This window comes from Barbatula barbatula, assembly GCF_947034865.1.
Source record: "Barbatula barbatula genome assembly, chromosome: 15".
Lineage (NCBI taxonomy): Eukaryota > Metazoa > Chordata > Actinopteri > Cypriniformes > Nemacheilidae > Barbatula > Barbatula barbatula.
In genome coordinates this window covers 15519812-15542990 of record NC_136778.1, presented here as the reverse complement: position 1 = coordinate 15542990, position 23179 = coordinate 15519812, and the positions used below count along the sequence as shown (strand labels likewise).

General features: G+C 38.9%; 1 protein-coding gene across 3 annotated transcripts in view; it reads left to right on the top strand.

Moving 5' to 3' along the window:
• Positions 1-14029: 14029 nt before the first annotated feature.
• Positions 14030-23179, top strand: part of dab1a (DAB adaptor protein 1a) — a 64918-nt gene continuing 55768 nt past the window's right edge. For all 3 annotated transcript variants that reach the window (XM_079474188.1, XM_079474189.1, XM_079474187.1), the window contains exon 1: positions 14030-14180. In XM_079474188.1, coding sequence (XP_079330314.1) covers positions 14177-14180 — 4 coding nt within the window. In that variant the 5' untranslated portion in view covers positions 14030-14176. The remainder of the gene's footprint in view (positions 14181-23179) is intronic.

The window sequence follows — 23179 nt, the reverse complement described above, 5'->3', positions numbered from 1 at the left end:
ACGGTATGGTAGTTTACGTCAATTTTAAATGTTGTTTTTAAATTTGACGTTTAAATGTGATTTTAGCCGGCGATTGTCTAAATCTCAGTATTCTCCATTCACTCTTGTTTGAGTTAATAATAAGTGCCGCATTGCAAACATGGCCGCCGAGTGGCACGACTCCCCTTGAGCGCCAGGACACGTCCCCCTGAGTGGTAAAACACAAAACAACATTAGCAAAATGGCTAAGGAGAATAGGAGAAACAAAGCTAAAACATGCAATTATTTGCTAAAATTACAAGCAGCTGGACTCGATGGGATCCTTACAGCTTCCCTACGACTTACAAAGGAATCAGGTATTCCTGGACTCAGGTATGTTGCGCGGAATTGCATTTCCTGGTATTGTAAGCAGTCATTTTGCTGAGTGTTTTGCCACCCAGGAGGGCACGCTCCGGAAAAGACAGGCCGAATCAAATCTAATAAGCCAAAGATCTAAAATAAAATGTGAATTTGTCTGTGAATTCCTAGCTAAGGTCACACAATCTTAATAATTACTGTAAAATATTAAGAGCATCAAAGTAGTCATATAGTCGTAAAAATGACAAAAACTAGTTTCTTGTTTCTTGCTGTAAATGATAGAATATTCATGGGTTTTCAACCGGGGTCCGCGGTGAAACCGCAAGGGGTCCGCTAATTTCTGTTTACACACAAGCAACTTTTTGTTAAAAATGTACAGAAATATTACACACAAAGAAAGCCTCCCTGTTTGTCCACATAGCAAACCCTGACCCTTTGACCTCCGCTGGCCTATATAGACTGTCCATGATGTGTGCAGAGATGCGTGAGTCAGGCCTGGCACCCATGTCCGGCCACAGCACTGTCTGCCTGTTAGTGGTGGGGGATTTATGGGGATCAAGCAGGCCTGTTGGCAGCGTGCTTCTTATGTGCATCCAATTTATTGCCTGTTTCCACCTCTTCCTCCTCCTCTTTCTCCTCACTCTTGCATAGCTCTGTGGGAGCTATAGTCCCTGACATGGTGGATGATCCTTTAGACGTAGCGGGGTGCATGATTCTTTCAGTAGCATTTATAGAGCATCAATTAGCCTTGGAAAGCATGAAGGAATATTCCGGATGACTTTTTACTGTAGTAGTGGCAGTTGTCCCAGTAAATGTAGATTTCTGGGCACTCTTCAAACCTAAGAAGATTAAAATGACAGTTCAACCAAATTTAAACAATGATACGGTTTAAACCGTAGGTTTGTGATTCTATTTTCTGTGGAACACAGAAATGTAGGTTTTGTGTCCATACAATGGAAGATGGTAATTTTAAGCATGAAGTAATTGTTTTCACAGGAAAAGACCTTCACATATGCTATTTTAATGCTTTTAAATGATCAATTGCAGTGGGACATTAAATCATTTTCTATTCTGTCTAATTTTTATCTTGAAAAAGGAAATGAGATGTTCAAAATATTTCTTCTTTTGGGCTGCGTTTCCCGAGAGCAAAGGTGTGTAGAACAGAATGGTCTTATTCATGTGTTTGGCTTTATAAGGCTTACAAAACCATTCTGCATGACTGGGTTTCTCACCAAACATGTTGCTACATTTACAGACAGTTATGAAATAAAACGGGAAAGAAAAAAAACATGATAAGACGCTGAACAACAAAAGGTTTCCTTTTGTATCTGGCTTCTTCTACGGCTCAACCACTTTCCACACATGCTCTGAATATGTGGCGTGTCCCAGAGGAACCCGTAGCCTAGATATCAGAAATATCTCCAGCGCCTCAGGAGAGCGGCGTGCCAACCCTCGCCTTATGGCTGTCTGTCTGGTGGAGGTAGAGAGTAGTGGAACTATCGTGGAGAACTATCTAATTCTAAAAGATGGATAAATTGTTGCTTGAAACCAACCCTGTGAGATGAAACAAGCTATTTTATATTTCTAAGAAGATTACAAACTCAAGGAATTAAAGAGACAGTTCACCCAAAAATGAAAATTTACTAAACCCCGTTCTAAATGTGTATAAATGTATTTGTTCTGATGAACACAGAGAAAGATATTTGGAATATTGCTTGTAACCAAACAGTTCTTGGCCACCATAGATGACCATAGTAGGAAAATTATAATGCCGCAGAACTGTTAGCTTTTGTGATCAACAGAACAAAGAAATGTATAAGGCAAATTTCCCTACTATGGTAGTCAATGTTATCCGAGATCTGTTTGGTTGCAACCATTCTTCCAAATTTCCAGAGAAATTTACCAAATTTAGTTGGTGAATACAGATTTTTCTTTGGTATACTGTTGGTAAATGATTAATCGCGATTGATCGTGTTGATTAATCGCATCCAGAATAAATGTTTGTGTTTACTCAATATTTGTTGTCTACTATGCATGTTAATTTTGTATTTATAAACACATACACATACATGTATGCATATTTAGAAAATACAATAATTCAATAATAAAATAATACTTAAAACGATATATAAATGTATTTTAAGTTTAATATTTTTCTTAAATGTTTTTATAAAAACATCATTACATATATTATGTAAACACAAATCTTTTGTCTGGATGTGATTAACCACCATTAAACGTTTGACAGCCCATCATCTTTTTCTTGTTAAAGGTAGGAATTTTATTTATTTATCAGCTGTATTATTATATTTTTCCATGTCTGACACCTTTAAAGTCACAGGCCAAACTCAAACCTGAATCACCCTAGGCCGGCTCCAAAAAAACATATTATTAAATATATCTCCTTCCATTTTCAACGTTATGTTTAATTTACTTGTTCAAAACACAAAATGGGAGACAAACAATTGTAATTTTCTCTAAAAGTGACTGTATAACATTCACAGATTTTGCTCAGTGCCGGACAGTGAGCCAGCTGTGCTGAATGGTATCAAGGATTATACGTTTCCAGATGTACAGAATGAAGGTGATGAGAGAGGCTAATCAAAATGGAAAAGAAAATAGCTAGAATGGGAAACTGCTTAGCCAAGAACCCTGTCTCCCTCTCTCCGAGAGATAATGGCAGTAATTGGACCAACTCGCAGTATATCGCTGTGTGTTTCTCTCAGATAAAGACCGTGTGTGATTCTCGGCTGCTCTGCGACATGCTCTCTCTATTCGGAATTAAATGTTCTGCACACAATGTGCGGCGCGTGGCCAGGCGGTGGCTGAAGTTTAAGGCTGGAGCTCAAAATGAAATGGCTGTTTAAATCCTCTCTGCGGCGGCTTACAGTGGCCGCTACCCCGGCCTGCTGAGCGGAGACCAAGACTTTAGAGGATGTTTGCAGGCTAGCCTCTCAAAGCTACTGCTCTCAGAAGTGATGTGTTTGGGGGTTTAACTTTGCATTACATTTTTGTTTTGGTGGGGAAGACTAATTCTCTTGATTTACTGGTATTAAAGCTTTACATCTCAGATGGGAGCTCGGAATTGAGTGTCTGAATGGCTTCCAAAATGCTTTAAATCTATGTTGCTAGTAAATCTGATATATCCCAAAATTTCATAGGATTATATCGACCAACAATTATTGTACAGTCATTATTTACTTAACTTTACTTTATTCCGAGCCTGAATGCGATTTTTTCTTCAGATGCAACTAACTGAAATTATTTATACTTGTTTAGTATGCATTGGTGTCAAAACTATGCTAGGAACTAAACGTGATGTAAATTTTTTTTATTATTATACATATTTTCATTTTATTTTACAAAAATTTTATTGAGATCATTAAAATAATTGGTTGCATACATATGCAGCTTTGAAACCAGTTGCTCGGTAAAATGACATTACTTTTCTCAGTTTTTCTTGTAAATTTGCGGTATTTTTCTGTAATTTTATGTTTTTGGCCGCATTTTTAAAAAGACTGTAAAACATCCCTTTAATTTAGTGGGAAAAGCATTGCGTTAACAACGCAAGGTTGTGGGTTCGATGTGGGTTCGATTGCAGATAACTATGTAAAATGTAAAGGATAATGCAATCTCTTTGGATAAAAGCGTCTGCCAAATGCCGTTATGTAATTTAATTTTGAAATTCTATAACATATTTTCTTTAAAATGAGATCACGTAATAATTGGTTGCACGCATATGCAGCTTGCTCGATAACATTTTATTGTAAATTTGCGGTATTTTTATGTATTTTTATGTTTTTGACCGTTAACGTTTTTTTTTGTAAAAACCTGAAATTTATCTACAGCTGTGGGACACCAGAATTATACCGTAAAACAACAAAAATTCTTGTAAAATTTCTTTTTTTTCAGGGTTATTCTTGTAAATTAGCATTTCATGCATCAGTGTCTTTGATGTCAAAACTGTGCTGTTTAATTTTGAAATTCAATTGAATATTTTTTTATCAATTTGAGATCACATAATAATTGGTCGCAGACATATGCAGCATTGAATTACCTAGTTGTAAAAAGGCCCTATTTTGTATCCTAAACTCAGGTTTGTTCTGCTGTGTAATGTCTTTAGAAGCCTCAACTCGAAACGTATCGATTTCTAAGCGATGCCATGATGCTCGGTCGGCCTGCCTGAGCAGTTAGTGTCGATCCCTGCGGTCTCATCTCTGTCTGATTGCTGCTGTGGGGCCGTGCAGGTTTTGATCTGCTGATGGCTCTGACACCTGCAGTGACGCTACGGTACCACTGAGCCAATTAAAACATGAAAGGTGCTTCCCACCTCCTGACTGCCACGGCAAGAGGAAAGTCTGGCGGAGGCGGCGATGTAGGAGCACACTGGAGGTGCGCAGGAAAGATAAATAATGGCTTGCTCATGCGATGACAAGGTGAGGTGGAAGAGAGAGAAGGAGAGAGCTGATGAGACAATTTAATGCTGCCTCCTCCCTCCTTCCTTCAGTGGGGAGTGAAAACAAGCCAAACCTCTTTCACAGAATGATGTCACGGGCGAATGCTGACATTAACAATTGGAACATTTACATTTTGTGGATGCTCTCGTCTGTGAAGCTTTCAGAAAGCTGGATATAAGTTGTTGTAGATCTACATATATGTGTTGTAGTAGTTTGTAAGAAATGAGGGGTTTACTAGTAGGCCTGTAAATCTGCATTTTGTAACTTTGTCTTGGTTTTAAATAAACAAAAGTAAGTGAGCAAGTGCTTACAAAATGTGTGTTTAAAGCTGAATCCTTACCCTACATTTGCAATACGGATTTATAAATTGACCTGTTGCCTATGGTTTGGCAACCATAAAATGAGAATTTGATGTGATGAGTACTACAGTCTGTATAACCAACAAGCAACATTCATAACCAATAGTTTTTAACTACAAATGGTGCTGTTTTTAACTTAAAGAAGTGCTGTGTGGAGATTTCTGGGAGCACTTTAAAGTGATGACTCGAATGAATCACTTCACGAAACCAATCAGCCTTTCCAATGATGGTTTGAGGGGCAACTTAAATATATTAAACGCCCGAGTTTGTGTTCAAAACGTCCTTTTTTTCTCTTCCCCTCTTGTAGCCCTTGCTGGGAGTAAATGAGATGCCGTGTCGAGGCTAAAGGCAGCAGTGGACTGTTCCAGAGTCAGTGGAAAGCCCCTCTAGATGAGCCAGTCACAGCCACCCAGCTGCACGGTAAAGGAATAAGGATTTAATATGTCAACAGAGGCCGAGCTCCAGCTTGCTGCCAGACCCAGCGTCAGAAAGGATTCCAAGAAGAGAGGTAGGAGACTCATACAGATGTGCATGTAAATAGACAAACACATTCACACAAAGAGAAGAGGCCGGGGGGGCTTGGGGGGTGGTCCGTGCAGATTTGCAGACACACATACACCATGCCTCAAATACAGAACGGATTGGAAGGTGCATTGAAATGAGGTCCATGTTTGTAACTTTGTATTTAGGTTTGGATTATACTACGAATGTGATGCTTGTTTTTTATTTCTTGCTCATTTTCTTCATATATGTCCCCTTTATGTACACTAAATACACTAAATTATAGTTTTATTTCATTAACACTGCATATAGGAATTTATTGTCTGTCTGATATTTGTCCGTGTTTTGACTTGCATAACCTTATATGATTTGCTTATAGTGTTTTCTTGTACAGCTGCTTTGTAACAATAAAAATTGTAAAAAGCGCTATATCAATAAAGCTGACTTGACTTGACTTGACTAAATGTTTGTACACACTTTGGCTGTATTTATTTTCCTCACAATCGTACATTTTTTTTATCTTAAGGCGTTAGGGCTTTGCCTCCGATGAAATTTAAGCAAAGTTGAACTTTTCTGCCGCTGTAGGCCTATACTCCCATACTTGCATTTTGGGACAACAATGTGTCATAATGATTCCTGTTTGCATCCACGCTTAAAGGTGCTTTCACAATGCCATAGAGGACTCATTTTTGGCTCAGTTGTTTCACAAATAACATAATTGAAAAGTAAAGTGAGAAAGAAATGGTTCTTTTAACAAAAAAATCTAAATATAGTTGGTTATTCTATGGTATCGCTTCAATGAAACTTTAGTAGCACCTTTTTAGTGTGGATCCACAAAAAATCTTTAATACATTTTCAGGCCCCAAAACACTGTGTCTGTGTAAATAAAAGGCCAAAATGCATAAACATTTACATTTACTTTTTGACTTGTTTCCTGTCACTTCCCTCATCTTTGCTATGGTTCACTCTCCTCAACGGCGAGTCCGACAGATGTTTTGTGATTGGACCAGTGCCAGAGGCCTGCCGGTCATTGTATGGCACTGCATAGGGGAAAATGGGCTGTTGTCCCTCTTGTTATAATGAGTCTTGTTGCATTGCCCTCTTGTGATATGCCACCTGTTCCATAGCGTCCACACAATCCCATTTTGTGCCAGGCTCCGTGCCCACGAGACCGTAACGGCACAGCTGAGGGGCGGAGTCGCACCAGATGTCCCACAGAACCGAGAAACGGAGATCATACTGCGAGAGCTGTGTCTCTGTCTGACTTCTGTGTGCCATTGTTTGTCTGTGAACTTCGTGAACTTGACCCCTCTTCAAAGAGGTGAATATTTGCATGAGGTATACTGTACAATTTAAAGTATTAAGTTTTGTTGGGATCTCAATTTTACAACAAGTTCATGACTGGAGTGAGAACCACTAGTCATCTAGTTGAATTTAATTCTACCGTTATTCAGCCCTGTTGCAACTAGTCATGAATCATTCGATTTTTTGAACATTTGTTCTATATTGATTCACTGCGCAATGTATGATAAATAACTTATCTTGTAAGGTCTAGTTTATAATAACCATTCTCTCTTCGCCACTTGAAATTTAGGATGTTAATAACAATAGTCAAGGACTAGATTGTTAACCTTTTGCTTTCCTGTAGCAAACGCAAACAGATCTAATTAAACGCTCGAGAATACCCATAGATGCAAAGCACACTTTTTCATGTCTTTTGCTATTCCTTGAATATTCAATCGCTAAACAGTACTCTTTCTCGGCCAGTAAACAGACACACCACATCCACCTGTCTCCTTCTTTATAACAAGCCTGACCTGCATGCTTAATCTCAAAGGAATCTATTTAATTACACCTGCTGTGTTTTCCCCTAGCAACCATTAGAGCAGGACAAACCGCATATTCCTCTGTTTATGACCACAGAATTCCACTAATGTGTTGCTAATGACAACTACCTTCCATTCCTATGGGGAGCGGCTTAATATGACCTACAGCATGCCTTCTCCTCATCCAAGATATTATCATACGTGTCACCATTAAGAGTGACTCCAGAACCTTTACCCAGAATGCACTGCAGAGTGATTAGAGTCTAGTTCTAGTGATATGATTTACAAGATGAGCGCAGTTTAAAGGTAAATGGTCGTATAATTTGTACGCTGTTCATTTTATTTTGTTTGCATCACGACAAAACAGCATTTCCCATCATCCTCTGTAGCAGCAATAAATACATTGCATCAAAGAAGCATCAATTACACACCCAATGCACATCTTTACCCTTGAAAGCTTCCTGTTTTCTCAAAAAGTTTTCAAAGAGATATGTGACAGATATGTTCCACTTGAATGCATAGCATACCTGTATATGTGACCGTGGACCACAAAACCAGAATTTATTGAAATTGAGATTAATACATAATCTGAAAACTGAATGGTTTGTTAGGATAGGACAATACTTGGCGGAGATACAACTATTTGGAAATTTGCTGCGTCCGCTCACAAAAATTAAGTTTTGATGTAGTTACGGTAGGAAACTTACAAAATATCTTCATGGATCATGATCTTTACTTAATATCCTGATAAGTTTTTTCATAAATGAAAAATCGATAACTTTGAACCATACAATGAATTGTTGGCCAATGCTACAAAAATCATCAGGGTCACGTATGAACTCTTTTTCGAGGCGGGCTCGAAGGCTGCATGTAACCACCAAAACATTTTTCTGCTGTTCACTTCAGTAATAAAATCATCTTTAGATCAATGGTTCTCATTTTGTGGGTCGTGGCCCAAAGATGGTTGCAAATGCTAAATGCAAATAATAAAATGCAACCAGCCATATAATTGGGTATTTGCATTTATGCATTTGGCAGACCCCTTTTATCCAAAGTGACCTACAGTGCATCTATACATTTGAGTCTATACATTTACAATACATTCAACAACAGTATGTGCTTTGATTCTCTTCGAAGCCCTGACCATTTGCGCTGTTAACACAATGCTCTGCCAACCAAGCTACAAAAAGTGTGAAGAAAACATCATATATTTAGTTAATATCAAAGACAATCAAAGCTTTTGTCTTTTGCTGCAGCTGTACAGTATCTCTCAATGGGTAGAACGCAGATGAATAAGATGCAGGATGCGTAACATGAGTTTATTCTTAAAAAACATTATCGTATTACTGTAACAAAGGTTACAAACCCCTATACGGGTTGCCCGCAAAAATTTAAATATGGGTTTACTTACAACACGGTTAAACATGGTTTGTGCCGATCACAATGTATTATAAGTTACGGGCTCTGAAATCATTGAAATTCAATTTTGTGTGATGAACACTGTTGGGTTGCTGCGTGAAATCCTGAAAACCGCTGCCGTAGGCAATAGAGACTTCACACCATCACACTCATCAAAACACTGAAGACAAGGTTCTGGATTACACTGATGTAATGACATTGGTACACACACACTGAGGTTTTAAACATGCCACTAAATTAATTGAGGAATAATGAACCAGGGTTTTATGTGCAGCTGGGTCCCGGAGGTCCAGAGAGAGAGAGAGAGAGAGAGAGCATAATAAAAAATACACACCCTAACAACTTACTGTATACATCTCTCTCTCTCTCTCTCACACACACACACACACTCTTGAGGCAAGGTGTAATGAATATGAATGTCATCAGGGCACACTAGAACACCGCAACTAATAAATAAAGCATTTGGTGCAGTCCTGATGAGCTAATACAAGCTGCAACAGCCCCCCACACCTCCCTACTTGCACAATGTCTCCCTCCTTGACTTTTTTGCAATGAATAAGGCAAATAAGTGTGAACAAAGCCCTTAATTTAACCTCAGCTATTGATAAACAGTTCATGTTAAGCGCTGGTGTCTGGAGGAGTAGTGATCTCCTTTTTAGTGTATTTTAGTTTTGCTTGGCTGCCACGTGAAGAAACAAATCCTGGGTCAAATCCAGGGAATAAGACATTTGTGTGAATACGAACAGAAAAAGATGATGTTTGCTTCGGTCACAGCTTCATGAAAGTAAAATGAAGGCTCAAATAACTGCTTCCTCCATGATAAGATGTGACACTGTTGTTGGAAAGCAGGGGCGGTATGTGTTCTCTACCGTATGTCAGAGTCAGGTGTCAGATTTACACTTCCACAAAACAACAAAAGCATGCCAACATAGGAATATTAGCCTGTGTGTGTGTGTGTGTGTGTGTGCGTGCGCGTGTGTTTGAGTTGTGGAGATATCGTAATCGCCAGAACTGAGTGCTTAATTGATTTTGTTCTGAATTGCGCTCCATTTTCCAAGACTGGTCTTTTGTCGAAGATGTGGATCACTGTCAGAGTTGACATGCAGGGGTTTATTAAACTCTGAGACTGATCATTAAGCTGTCTATATCTCTGCATTCCATTGTTATCAGCAACTCCCATTCTGTCCTTTCCCTGCTAATTCCATTTGGATCTTTTTACAGTTTTACCAAAGTGGCTGGAATTGAAAAATGGCATGTTTTTTTAAGAAACATTGCTATGTGGTTGTTACGGTGTCCTGGGTATTTGCTTACTGGCCCAGATCAGAAGATCCCACCTTGAGGTTGGACTGTATTCCCTAGATCTGGCTCTGACCTCTTTAATGTAAACAGGTTTTGTAAAATTGTTTAACATTAAAACCCATCATTTCATATATAATTAACAGCACACCTGTTTTACAAAGTCCCATAGTTTAAGTCAGCGTTCACGTTCGTGTTGGACACATTTTTGTAAATCTGTTTAGCTATGGGCAGTCTGTAAATCTGTAATCCTAGGCACACATGATAGTATTGCAAGATTTCTAGAAATTTTGCACATCACATTCTCTTCACAGCTGTAAGATGTCAGTTAGAGTCAGATATGGTTAGTACAAGTGAAAGAACGGGAATAGTTTTGAAAAGTCCCAGGAGGAAGCATATGGTGTTTGGTGATTAAGATGCTAAAGAGAGATTTGGGGGTTTTGTCAATGTGACACTGATGAAGATCCCGACCCAAATAAGGATCTCATATTAGTAATTCATACAGATATTCTGTGATATACTTCAGAGGCAGATGTTGTTCTGCCTGAGGGCAAGGTTGAAGACACCAGACTGATGCAAGACTAATGCAATATTATGTCATGCAGTCTATGACCCAGGTGATGCTTACAATCCTTCGAGTTTAAGAACTAAGGAACTGTTTTGAGTAGTTGTTTTGTGCACTTTAAAAACAATTGTACTTGTACTTAAGTTTGATGTATTGCATTTCATTATATTTAAAATCACATACGTTACTGAGTAAAAAAGTAATGAAAACATTGCAAGAAAAAGAAATGACTGTGAATAATGGGCGCGATCGAGTTTAAGTTTGCGCCAATACCAGAAGAGCGATGGAGACGGATAAGTTAGACTTCGGTAGTGCAACTGTTCTAATCGTGAAACCCTACCGAACTCTGACTGCAGAAGACAATGAAGTAAACCCCTGGCCATATTTAAGCAACCATTTCAGCTTCAAGACAGGATTATGGACGCTGTGCAAACTAGCATCTTATAAAAATCCTAATGTGCAATACATAAATGGAAGATAAAATATATTTGTTTAAATAATTCTCATAAATAATGCTTGTTGCATTGGTAACTAATATGCAGTTTGAACTGTGTAGTAAAAGTCAAATCGACATTGGTGCATAATGAAGTGTTTCATCCCGTGTAGACGCACGGTTCACCAATGTGTCTGCACGACATTTACGCCGGTCGAATGGAACCGAACTGAACAACTTTTGCTTAAAAGACATATTTAAACGTGCATCATATGTCTCTGTCTTCTGTAAGCACGGGGCAAGAAAGTCATACGAAAATATGCTTGCTATTTCATGCATTTTGAAAAGCCTCACAGCACTGCCGTGGACCGTGTTGCAAGATCATATCATTGAAATGAACAGCAAACAATGACAAGCCCCAAATAAACCTACAAATCGACACATTTAATAAGGCAAAAAGCCACCACGCGCAACTGTTCACTTTTCTAACTATATAATGTATCTGCAGCTTCATCATAAAATACAAAACAGCAAATGTGAAGCTCTTAAAAATATGTAAACATGGCAACACCGCGAGAGTTCGATGTGAAGCTCTGAACATAAACAAAACACAGCGTCGCTGTCTGTATTTTAGTTAAAACTACTTTCTTTGGCCGAAAACAGCAGATGCATATCAAACAGATTAAACACTTGGGATTAAAGTATCTTGTTAACTGCGATCAACTGCAAAATGTTGCCATGGAAACGATCAGGTTACAACTGTCAATCATCACATTTACTCTCATTCCGTACAAACATGGAGCCATTTACCTGGTTTCACTGCTGAAACGTAGCAGTGTGAACCATTGATTTTTATTAAGCTTCTAAAGAAAATATTTAATGATTTAAGAATTGTTTCGTTAAAGGGGTCATATGGCGCGAATACGTGTTTTTCTGTGTCTTTGGTGTGTTATAAGTTGCCCATGTATGTATTAGACAAAATGAAAGTGTCGGAACAAAAGATGCATTCTATCTAAAAGCGAATGCTCACCCAGACCTGCCTGAAACGCCTCGTGTAACCACACCCCCACGAATGTACGTCATTTCGTGGTATGATTTGACTAAGACCGCCCAAATCTATAGGCAAGTAAGGTGGGCATACTTGTAAATCTCATTGTATCGTCACCGCCGCAGCCATGGCGTGGAGATGCTGTAGTTTGAGTTGGGAAAAGAAAGCCTGTTTGCCCTTCCAGAAGATGATACAACTAAAAACTAATGGTTACATTTTATTTATAATACTGTTCCAGAACAGTACAAATCCGAAAATTCAAGTGTGTGCAGCGCATTTCACAGATGATTGCTTCACGAACCTGGCAGAGATCAAGACGTGCTGTGCCAAAAGCTTTTGATAAAAACGATTACAACTTCGCAAGGACAATCTGGCGCTTCAGATTCACCTGTAATTATATTTTCATTGTTACGGACAAACGCGAGTTGAGTTTGTTGTGTGTTTGTAGCGCATGTTGTTGTTTGTTTATAGTCTAACAGTTAGCTATAGCTATTTAACAATATGTTTTTTTAATAAAACCTTATCAAACCTTTACATCCTGCTCAAGTCGCGCTGGCAAAGTTGATGTATTCGGCTTGATTTTCTGCATTTTCCGGATCTGATTCGGGCTCACATTGATATAAGGAAGTACCGATGACATTTTATGACCTGTCAGTACAATTGCTTTGGATGACCTGATGTTCCGAATATGGTAAGAGGCGTTACATTTCCGTCACACACTTGCAGTATACGACCAATCACTACACACAGGTTAACAGGCCAATCATAGCACACCTTGCTTTTCAGAGCGATGAGCTTTGTAAAAAATCAGCGTGTTTCAGAGAGGCGGGGCAAAGAGGAGTTACAAACATGCACAGTATGTGGAAAATACAGCGTTTTTGAACCTTAATTTGTGTATACACACTGCATTACATCTAAAATATTTCTGCTATAGGATTCAGTTATATTTCTCCAAAACAAGACAACTTTTTTTTAATTTGTTGCAGTTCCCTTTTAAATTAACTTTTACTTTGGGTAAATGTTTTGACTGGTAATTTTACCAGTACTCCAGAACAATTTCATCAAAGTAGTAGTAGCCTACTTGTATTTGAGTAAAATATTTTTATATTTTTTCCACCTCTGTTTAAAGGTTTGGTGAACCCGAAATGACCTTATTTCCACATAACACAAAGATACCATTCTAAAAATGCTCCAGATGTTTGACTTTCTACAGTAACTCACAGTATTTAATGATGGTTTTGACTCATTGTGAAGGCCTCTTCTACCTCAAGGCAGCTGATCGGTTTCTGGCTTTTTTGTTTTCCCACCACAAACACCCTCTCCTAAGGTCATTTTTTACTCTCATCCTTTTTTTAATTGAAATGTCATTTCTTGTATGTGCCGTCAACATCCTGATGACTCCCGGGCTCTGAGAATCTCAGGAAACAATTACATTTAGTAATGTTTCGTATCCTACTTTGTAACCTTGAGGTTTGTTTTGATTGTATGAGTGGCTCAGTAGACGTGGAATGACACGTGGAGAATTTAAAGGCACGGCAGAAATTCATAGAATGCCAAATTCACTAAATTTGAGGACGTCACTTGCATAGTTGGTTAGTGATTTACTGATTTACTTCTTGCTGGTTTTCATTTTCTCATTCTTTCCTCTAACCTTTGTACAACCTCACGCACTAATGTGTAACCATTCAGCTCATTTCAATGAGACCTTTGGTACTGGGATTGCATAACTGATAGGATGACATAGAACGCCATCCATATTTTCATATTTTCCTCTGGTGGGCAACCTCACGCCCCATTCACTTCCACCCTCAGGTTTCTCTCTCTCGCTGTGTCTCGTTCTCTACTTCACTGCTTTAATTAAGTGAATATTTATTGTGTGATTTTTCTGTCTGACGATCAGGGATAATCACACCGTATTACAACACAGCCTGCTGAGATGGGTAAGCAAATAGTATGCAACAGAAAGCTTGTGTGTTTGTGTCTTAATTTGTTGCATTAGAGTCTTCTAATCGGTTTAGTTTCTTAAATTTGTTTCTTAACTGGGTGTGTATGTTGGTTTTTAAATAAACCAAAATACACTCAAAGTGTATTTTGAGTTTATAATTATGGGTTTAGTTTTATTTTTGTTATACCTTTGACCCATGACATCACTTTACAAAATGAGCCATTATTTGCTGATTGGATGTGTGGATGGGGGGGACTAGCTGGTCAAAATGCTGACATGATTTTCTCACATTCATGCTGTTACCAACACATAACTTTTCTATAACGCATAATAGATAGCGACTGAAACTATTTTCTGTTTAGCCTGCCTCTGTATATGGCCTTACTTAGACATTACTCTTCGGCCCATGTTTCAGATTGGTAGATCTATTCTTCTGAAGGAAAGCCATGAAAGCCGTGTCTCTGAGCTGCCGGTATATCACTGTGACAGTCTGTCTCAGATGAACTGGACTGTGGGCTGAGAAACCGCTAAAGCTCCAGCAGACGTGTTTTATGTCTGGTTGCTTTGTCAGTGAAGGTCTGAATCTCCAGATTGAAGAGAACGGCCGAATTGTTTGCAATTTTCCTCATGGTACTCATCCTCACTGAAAAGCCCTGTGGATGGGGTTTTCGGATAAGATCTTTATTGATTGACCCGCGTCCTGCTTTTAGTGTGTTGTGTTGTAAGATACGGTATAATTGTTGATGGGGGCATTTAGGTTGTTTGGAGAGCTGAGATTACCTGATGAAAAAAGCATGGGTTGTATTACATGTGTGTGCGTGCGTGAGTGCGTCTGTGTGTGAGAATTTTGTAGAACAAATTATGCTGAAGATAACCAGAAACAGTCCATTATTTTCCAGAATACTACCAAAATCTAGGTCACTCACCCTTATGCACATAAACATACACACAGGATAAACCTGTGATATTTGGTAGAATATCAGTAACCAAACAGATCGCATCGCCCATTGATTCCCTAGTATTTATTTGCCCTAAAATGGCAGTAAACGGGGAGTGAGATGTGTTTGGTTGCTTACATTCTTCTAAATATCCTCATTTGTGTTCAGTACAACAAAGAAATGTATACATGTTTGGAAACTGTTTTGGGTGAACTGTCCCTTTAAGTAGCAAGTGTCTTTAGTTTTTGAGTATTCTTTTTTATTCGATGCAAATCCGTCATGCAGTTTACCATTTACTTCAGGCAACCTTTTATGCACACCCAAAAATGAAAATGATGTCATCATTTACGCACCCTGTCTAGTCATTTCGAACCTGCATGACTTTCTTATGCGGAACACAAAAGATATTTTAAAGAACCATTCGCTTCTACTGTATGGGCACAAAACCAATGTAAGTCAACGTGTGCCAGTGAACAACATTCTTTCAAATATCTTTTGTGTTCTGTGGATAAAAAATGATACAGGTTTGAAATGAGAAGAGGGTGAGTAAATGATGACAGAATTTTCATTTTTGGGTGAACTATGCCTTTAAAGCTCATACTGTAAATAGCTGTCATAAATCTGTTACATCAAGTACAAGCATCAGAGGCCATTCGTGAGTTATAATCTTAAAGGTCTGAAAAACAGTTCAATAATGATGCTTTGCTTTGTTGTTGTAGTTTTTTCTGGCCAGTCATTCATTGACGGGTATGAGAGGTGTTTTAAGATCAGTGTTCAATCACAACTCGGCCAGATTGAGTTGCCTGTCACTCCCTCTGATAACTATCGTACGGCTTTTGCATCACGCATCAGTCAATTCATCTGACTGCTGCCATAGCTCTTTGTCAGAGAAATAAAACGCTTGCGGTTCATAATGAAATGATTCTCTGCTTTCTACTCTGCATTCTCTCATTAGCCCCATTCTCTGATGTGTTTTAATAAACTTCACTGTCATTTACAAATCCGGCTGGTTGATGCACTCAGATGTGCCCGTGTGTGATTGTGTGTTTGTTTTTGAGTGCGTGCTCGGCCTGGGTCGTGTTTGATGCAGCTGTGTGTGCGTGTGATGCATTTATTTGGTGGCAGCCTAATCAGATAGCAGTAATTGTGTTTACTCTGCTATGGGAACATGTGCGCAGTAATTGGTGCCTTGATTAGATCCGCCATGGCTGTGAGACAGCTATGCAATCTCCTATTAAAAACACACTGCATTCAAATGGGACGCGTCGGCTGGGGGTGCGCATTATTTGGTGTTCAGGAACTTGCGATGGTGCGGTAATAAACCAAAAGTAGGATTGGAATTGTTATTCCTAAACACCAGAACGTACACTGAGGTGTTTAAGTTCGTTTACACATTATCTATGACTGTTTCAGTCTAGTCTTAAAGGGACATTTCACCTGTAAATCAAGATTTCCCCTTATTTTGCTCACCCTCAAGGCGTCCTCACTGAATATGACATTCTTCTTGAAGAATGATGCAGTCGAAGTTATAATACCACATATCCTTTTACTTCCAAGCGGTAGAATGGGAGCGAATGTGCGTTGACTTTTTGAAGCTCCAAAAAGTGCATCCATCGATCAAAAAACTGCTCGACACGGCAAATGTTCAGAGGCTATTGTTGTTTTTGGATTTATGGTACAGTGTTTTTCGTGTTTAGTGTCACTCATTGAATAGGTTGTTTTATGTGCCAATACTCTTGTTAATATTGATCGGTTTAACAGATGGTAGTGGGGCTAATATTTTCACGTCACAAGAGCAATGTGAATTGCCACATACAGCATTACACATACACCCACAGTTTTAAGGAAAATTCACTGTGTACGACTTACGTAGTTAAAGTTCTCTGCACAGTAAACTGTGATGGGGAGGTTTAACATCATAAGAGTCACAGAAATCAGCCCTAAAGGCACAGCAGGGAAGAAAATCCGCTTCTAAATACAAATGACCCATATAATTATAATCATTCACAAACTGTGCATGCTACCTATGCTAGAGCGTACACAAACTTCTATACTAGAACTGGTGATATGAGGTGTTTTAATGTAACCAAGTGTCAATAAACATTTATGTGACCTTGTCTGCGACATCAAGGCTTAAGTTGCATCATGTAAGAGATTAACCGCATTAAAGTAGTCATAAAAACTGTTATTATAACTGTTTATTGCTTTAAACGATTGACTATAGTATAGCTTTTGAGACAAACCATTCACATTTACATTTACAATATTATAAATATTGAAATGAACAATATTTTTGATATTGATATTAATATTATTGATATTAATATTATTCGCTTTATTTTTTACACAAAGTGTTTACCAGTGTAGCACACGTGCGGAACAGTTTTGCATTAGACAGAGCCGTTTGCTTGTGCAAAGTGTCTTTGTCATTGCGCTTGTTTGTGTGCAATTCATTGTTTGAGGAAAGCTATTGTCAAACACGGACTGAAACTCAAACGTCTTCGCAGCGATCAGCAAAATAAAAGTGTGGGGAAACTGAACACTCAGATCAGCGAATACTGAAGTTTACTGTAGTATTTGCTATGGCAAATTGTGGTATTCTAGTAAATATTAACGTACTGTATACTATAGTAAGGTTTTTAACACTATAAGTTTAATGGATTTCTCTGCAGTTTACTGTAGTAAATATCATAGTATACTACAGTTTTTTATACTATTGTATGGCAAAAATGTACAACACAGAACTTAAAGACAGCAAAAAACCCATTTTGGCCCAAATTAATCCATCTGTATGTAACATGTATGACCTTTGTCAGCTACCTGCCTATTCGTGTGATCACCTACACTTGTGTTTGCTTAAAGATGACAACAGTATTATACTTCATTCATCTACAAAACGCCGAACCTCTGTTGCAGAGGTCCGAGTCAATATTAAAGATTTCAAGATTATATTTTCATCAATGTTCTCAAAATTACACATGATGATGTTATATAGCAAACGCTAAATCACACCCAAACAACGACTTGAGCTGTTTTTCACGGTTACGTTGTCATATCTGTGATGATATGAAGCAGGTCAGGTTTGTGGAAGACGTGAGGCAAGTTCTGCATCACGGCTGGGCTGAGCTCCACTCTATTTGCGAAAGTAATTACCTTGCAATTAAAACGATGCTGAGATGTGATGAGAAATAAGTCTCGTCATTTCCCTGTAAGTCTCCCCAATCTTTAAGTCTCTCTGTCTCTGTCTTTTTCTCTCGCTCTCTGTTTGTCTTTCTCCTTCCGGGGCCTACCCATGTGTAGAAAAGATATCTGCCTTCTCTGTGTGTGAAGCAGGCGGCAGCAGTTGGCTATGAGTGTAATTAAATGTGAAAGTGGAAGAGAGAAGAGTGAATTGCAGATTCATTTATCTTCTGCCAGTCAGAGAGACGCAAACAGTGTGTGTAAGAATCGCTGTGCAGCACTGGACTAGAATTTGAGTGATGGTGTTTACTGATTAGACTTCAGAGAGGTGTGTGTGTGAGAGAGAGAGCGATAGAGAGAGAGAGAGAGAGAGAGAGAGAGAGAGAGAGAGAGAATCAGTTTAGCATATATGTTCACATAGGTTTCAATCTGATGCATTTCATTATGTTCTTAATAAAGTGTTTGGTTGGACGTACTCTACAGACTACTGTACAAACTGTTGCATCATGGGAAATCATCATTGTACCTTTTGTACACTCTGTGTCAAAGGTATGAGCAGACCTGCTCTACGTCTATGTTCAACCTGCTACTGTTTATGAGTTGAGCTCATCCTGAACTGCCCACAGGACAAGCCGCGCTCCGGTCAGCTTGTCAGATCACTGGTGTGATTCAGTAGCTTGCTGTACTGAGAGTGACATTAGAGGACAACAAAAGACTAAAGAAGAGCTAGCAGGAGATAAATGCTCTGACACACATATTCACACACGTACACTTTCAGAGTTCTGCTCTGCTGACTAATAAGCAGTGGCCATTCTTCACCCCATCTGGTGCTGTTTGTCCTTCTCAAGACAGAAAAGGTGATCTTTCTCTTTCTTTTCATCCACCTGTTATCATCCTCCGTCCGTTTGTCTTATTTTGTTCCTCATCTTGTGAACGAGTATGATTTTGTCTAGTAAGACTTGTTGATCAGTATGTTTCAACAACATTCTGATTTTTGGTTTATGCGAGGAACAGATGGAAATTTACATTTGACTTTCTATGCTGTCCTTTATACTATTATTAGAGTTTATGAGAGAACTACAGTCTATAGTCTGATCTTTTTAAAGGTCCAGTGTGTAATATTAAGAAGGATCTACAAAAAAAATATTGCAGTATTCGACCACTCACTGCGCACTGGTTAACTGGCCAATCATAGAACACCTTGCTTTTCAGAGCGATGAGCTTTGTAAAAAATATGCGCGTTTCAGAGCAGCGGGGCAAAGAGGACACAAACATGCACTGTAAAAGGATAAAATTCGTTTTAGCCATGTCGTATGACCCCTTTAACATGATTTCTTTTTACAAAATGTTGTTTAAAGAACGATTAGAACCCATTTTCAATTTAAACTTTGTCCACACTCAATGCGGCTCGGTGCGACGTGTCAGTTCCACCGCGCCGCATCCAGTGTAGACTCATTGTAAGTTTATTTCTCTTCAATCGTGAGTAATGCTACCCACAGTGAAATCCAAACCCTTGTACATTATACATCATACATCCTCAAACCGGCTTGAATTTCGTCATGGTATGCTAAAAACCTGCTTCTGATTAATAGCCAGAACTGTTCGGCGCAACAATTGAACCCTTTTCGTCACAGCCCTGTCAATAAACCCATAACTTCGTACTTTAATCGCTAATTCTAATCAGGCATCCCCAGAGACAGCTATAGTTGTCTACCTTCCCTTACACTGGGGCAGTGTCTTCTTGTTAGGAACCTCATATTGATCGCCTACACTTCCTGCAAAGCAATTTGTTCATCTCTTATGGTGCTGTCTGTCTGTTCAGAAGCTTATCAGAAAGCTTTTATCAGTGGTAGTCTGGCCTCAATTCGGCGCTGTATAGAGATGTTGGATTTTAATTGTGGGGTCAGGAGTTAAATGTTTAGTGTACTGTAGGTAGTCTGTGCCTGCCTGTCGATATAGACAGAACAATAGAGAGTCTATGACAATTTTGGAAGTAATGTTGCCAGCCATTTTGTGTGAACAGTATACCCCCACAGCTTCATGAGTAAGACTACCCCACATCCATGCCAAACCAGATGTTTTACAAATGGAGAATAAGTGAATCAATTATTTCCTTACAAAGTTACTAAAGCCAATAAATGCAACAGATGGAATGAATCTTTTGACAGACATATTTTCCACTTCCAATTATTTGCCCATAGATTTAATCAAACAAAATCAAATATTTCTACCCACCCCTTGTAACCTGCTACAGTAGATCCTGGGTATCTCTCCATATAGACTATCTTCTCTTGAAATCTCTAAAGTCGTCATTCTGTCTTGTTGTGGATAATTACCTACTGTCAAAAGAAGCCATGATGTGTCTAATGTGTGTTCATTGGAATTAAACATGCAGACAGACAGGTTAGAGGTCAGGTCAGGGAAACGGGCACATAAGCAGATACAAGGTCAGGATGGATTATTCACGGTCTCTAGATGCATGCATTGAACAAATAAGATTTGCCTGCTTTTGTGGTGATTTTTCTCCATTTTGCAGTTTGACAGGCCAGGTCAATGTATGGTTAGGTTGCATGAAAAGGAGCAGGACACTAAAGAAAAAAGTCATACAGGCTTGTAACAATATGATGATAAATAATAATATGATTTTCAGTAACAGGCGCCTGTGTAAAGTTGTGTGCGACTCTTGGCAGAGGTTAATGCGTCAGCCCTGTATTTGGAGAGATAGTTGGCAGTGTGGCCATGCATCAGGGCAGGAAAGACTATCACAGTACGCTAAGGGGACAAAACAGAAAGAGATGACTTGGACCAAAGCTTCTGCTGCTGAGATACTGGCATGTTGAAGATAGAGTTCTCTGTGAAGGCGGTTGAGAGGAAAGGACATAAAAGTGCTCTTCAAAACCAACTTAGAAGCACAAAACAAATCATTTGATGGTTGAAACATGACATATCAATGAATGCCACATGTTGGACAGACTTTCAAGAATCTGTGTAATGTCAGCTGTTCTCTCAGGAATGTGTGACAAACATCATTCTGGGGTATAAAAGTGTTGGACACAATTACAGTAGATTTGTATTTATTTGCAGTTGTGCCACATACTTTTTTGGAAGGGACTGAAAAGAAAACAGGAAAAGACAGGATTAAGGGGCTCATGAATTCAACAATGATGAATGTTGCATACATAAGTACAGTTGTTTATGTGTCAAACCATGTGACTGCAACTAGTGCTTACGTTTTATTTTAACATTAATGTTGTCATGGTACATTGAAAAACAGCACAATTTTGAAAGCAACTGATTTACTATAATTGTACTTAAAAAATAAGTTGTAGAAATAGTTTTCTATGTTTAGAAACCCAACACTGAGATTATTGGGTATCCTGGTGTACTGTAAATCAAGATAGTATGATATGCCTCTGCCAAGTACATTACATAAAGGTTATACTAGCGGTGACCATAATCTCTTGATCTGTCTTGATGCTCTGACCCTTTCTGTCCATTGGACATGAGTGTGTTCATTAACATTGCGCCTTTAGACCTCGGTCCTGTCCTTGCACTGCCACATCAGAATCGCTAAACAGCCCTGCTGGTCCTAATGTGATAGACTCCAGCTGTCATCATTGCTATGCTAACTTTATGCTTGGCAGTGACCACTGCGGAAAAGGTCATTTTGCATGTAATGGGAGCCACTGAGTGTTGTCAAGGGAGGGCTACCTTCTGCAGACCTCTGGAAAATAGTTTTTCTTATGGTCTTTCTTATATCAGATGTCCTCCCTGCCGGAAACATCTTAAACAGATCCAAGCTGGCTTGGTGGTCCTTTAGGTCTGCTTTTCTGGTTTCGGGCACTTGTCAGCTTATTAAGTATTAGAGTATTAGTATTAGTTGGCCAAAACCGTCCTGGCTAGGTCGGAAGACCAGCTAGATCTGTTGACTACCAGGCATGTAAAACTTGTGTATTTGATACAGTGTGCCTGGGAACCGAGTGCATCTGTATTATGTTTCAGATTTGAACAACCTCTCACTTTTGTTTTATGCTTTAAAAAACTCAACGTTCCACCTCAACATTCCACAGAAATACATTTCAGACCGTTGTATCGATTTGACCCATCAGGTAACATTTAAGTCTCAGAGTTGTCGATAAAAACTCAGAGCTCTTATTTTTGCAGGTTGAATGCACAGTGAATATCTATTAAGGCCAGGGACAAAAGGCCATTGACTTGTAGACAACCTATGCACCGTGGGAAAGGTCAGAGAGTCCGTGCTAGTCATACCTGGCAAACCAGAATAACCTGCTATTGATTTTGCTGCCCACTGGAAGACGGGCAAATCAAAGAGCCCCTGAAGTGTGTTGGAGTGCTCGCTGGTGCAAAGCAGCTGTCAAATGCCTACAGTTTCTGTACAGTACTGTTTTAACATAGACTCCCCGCTACGTGAGTCACGTGTGGGATAGGTTTATTCGTGGGATTTCTCAGTGTTGATTTGTGTTCAGTAGAGTTGTGTTGTGTAGTCTGAGTCTTTTAATTGATCATGTCCTTGTCGCTGCTTCTTATCTGTTTTCTAACTCTTAAGGTTCCCATTTTTTTTCAGCATTAAGTCGAGTGTGTGAGAAAGTTAAACTGTTAGAGAGATGTTAGGTTGTGTTCTGAACTTAGCACAAAAACAAACAGAGACATAAAGCCCAGGCTTGAGTGTCAGAAAATGAAAAGAGCTAAAAGACGCAAGGAGCTTTATTCAAATAGGATTCTATCACACAAACGGCATGACTAGGCACAGACTGTCAGGATCTGAAATGCTTTTTCTTTGAGGATTTTTTTAATGCAATTCACTTTAATGAACTAATTGCAATGTATGTCTTACTATTTTATTTAGAATTAATAT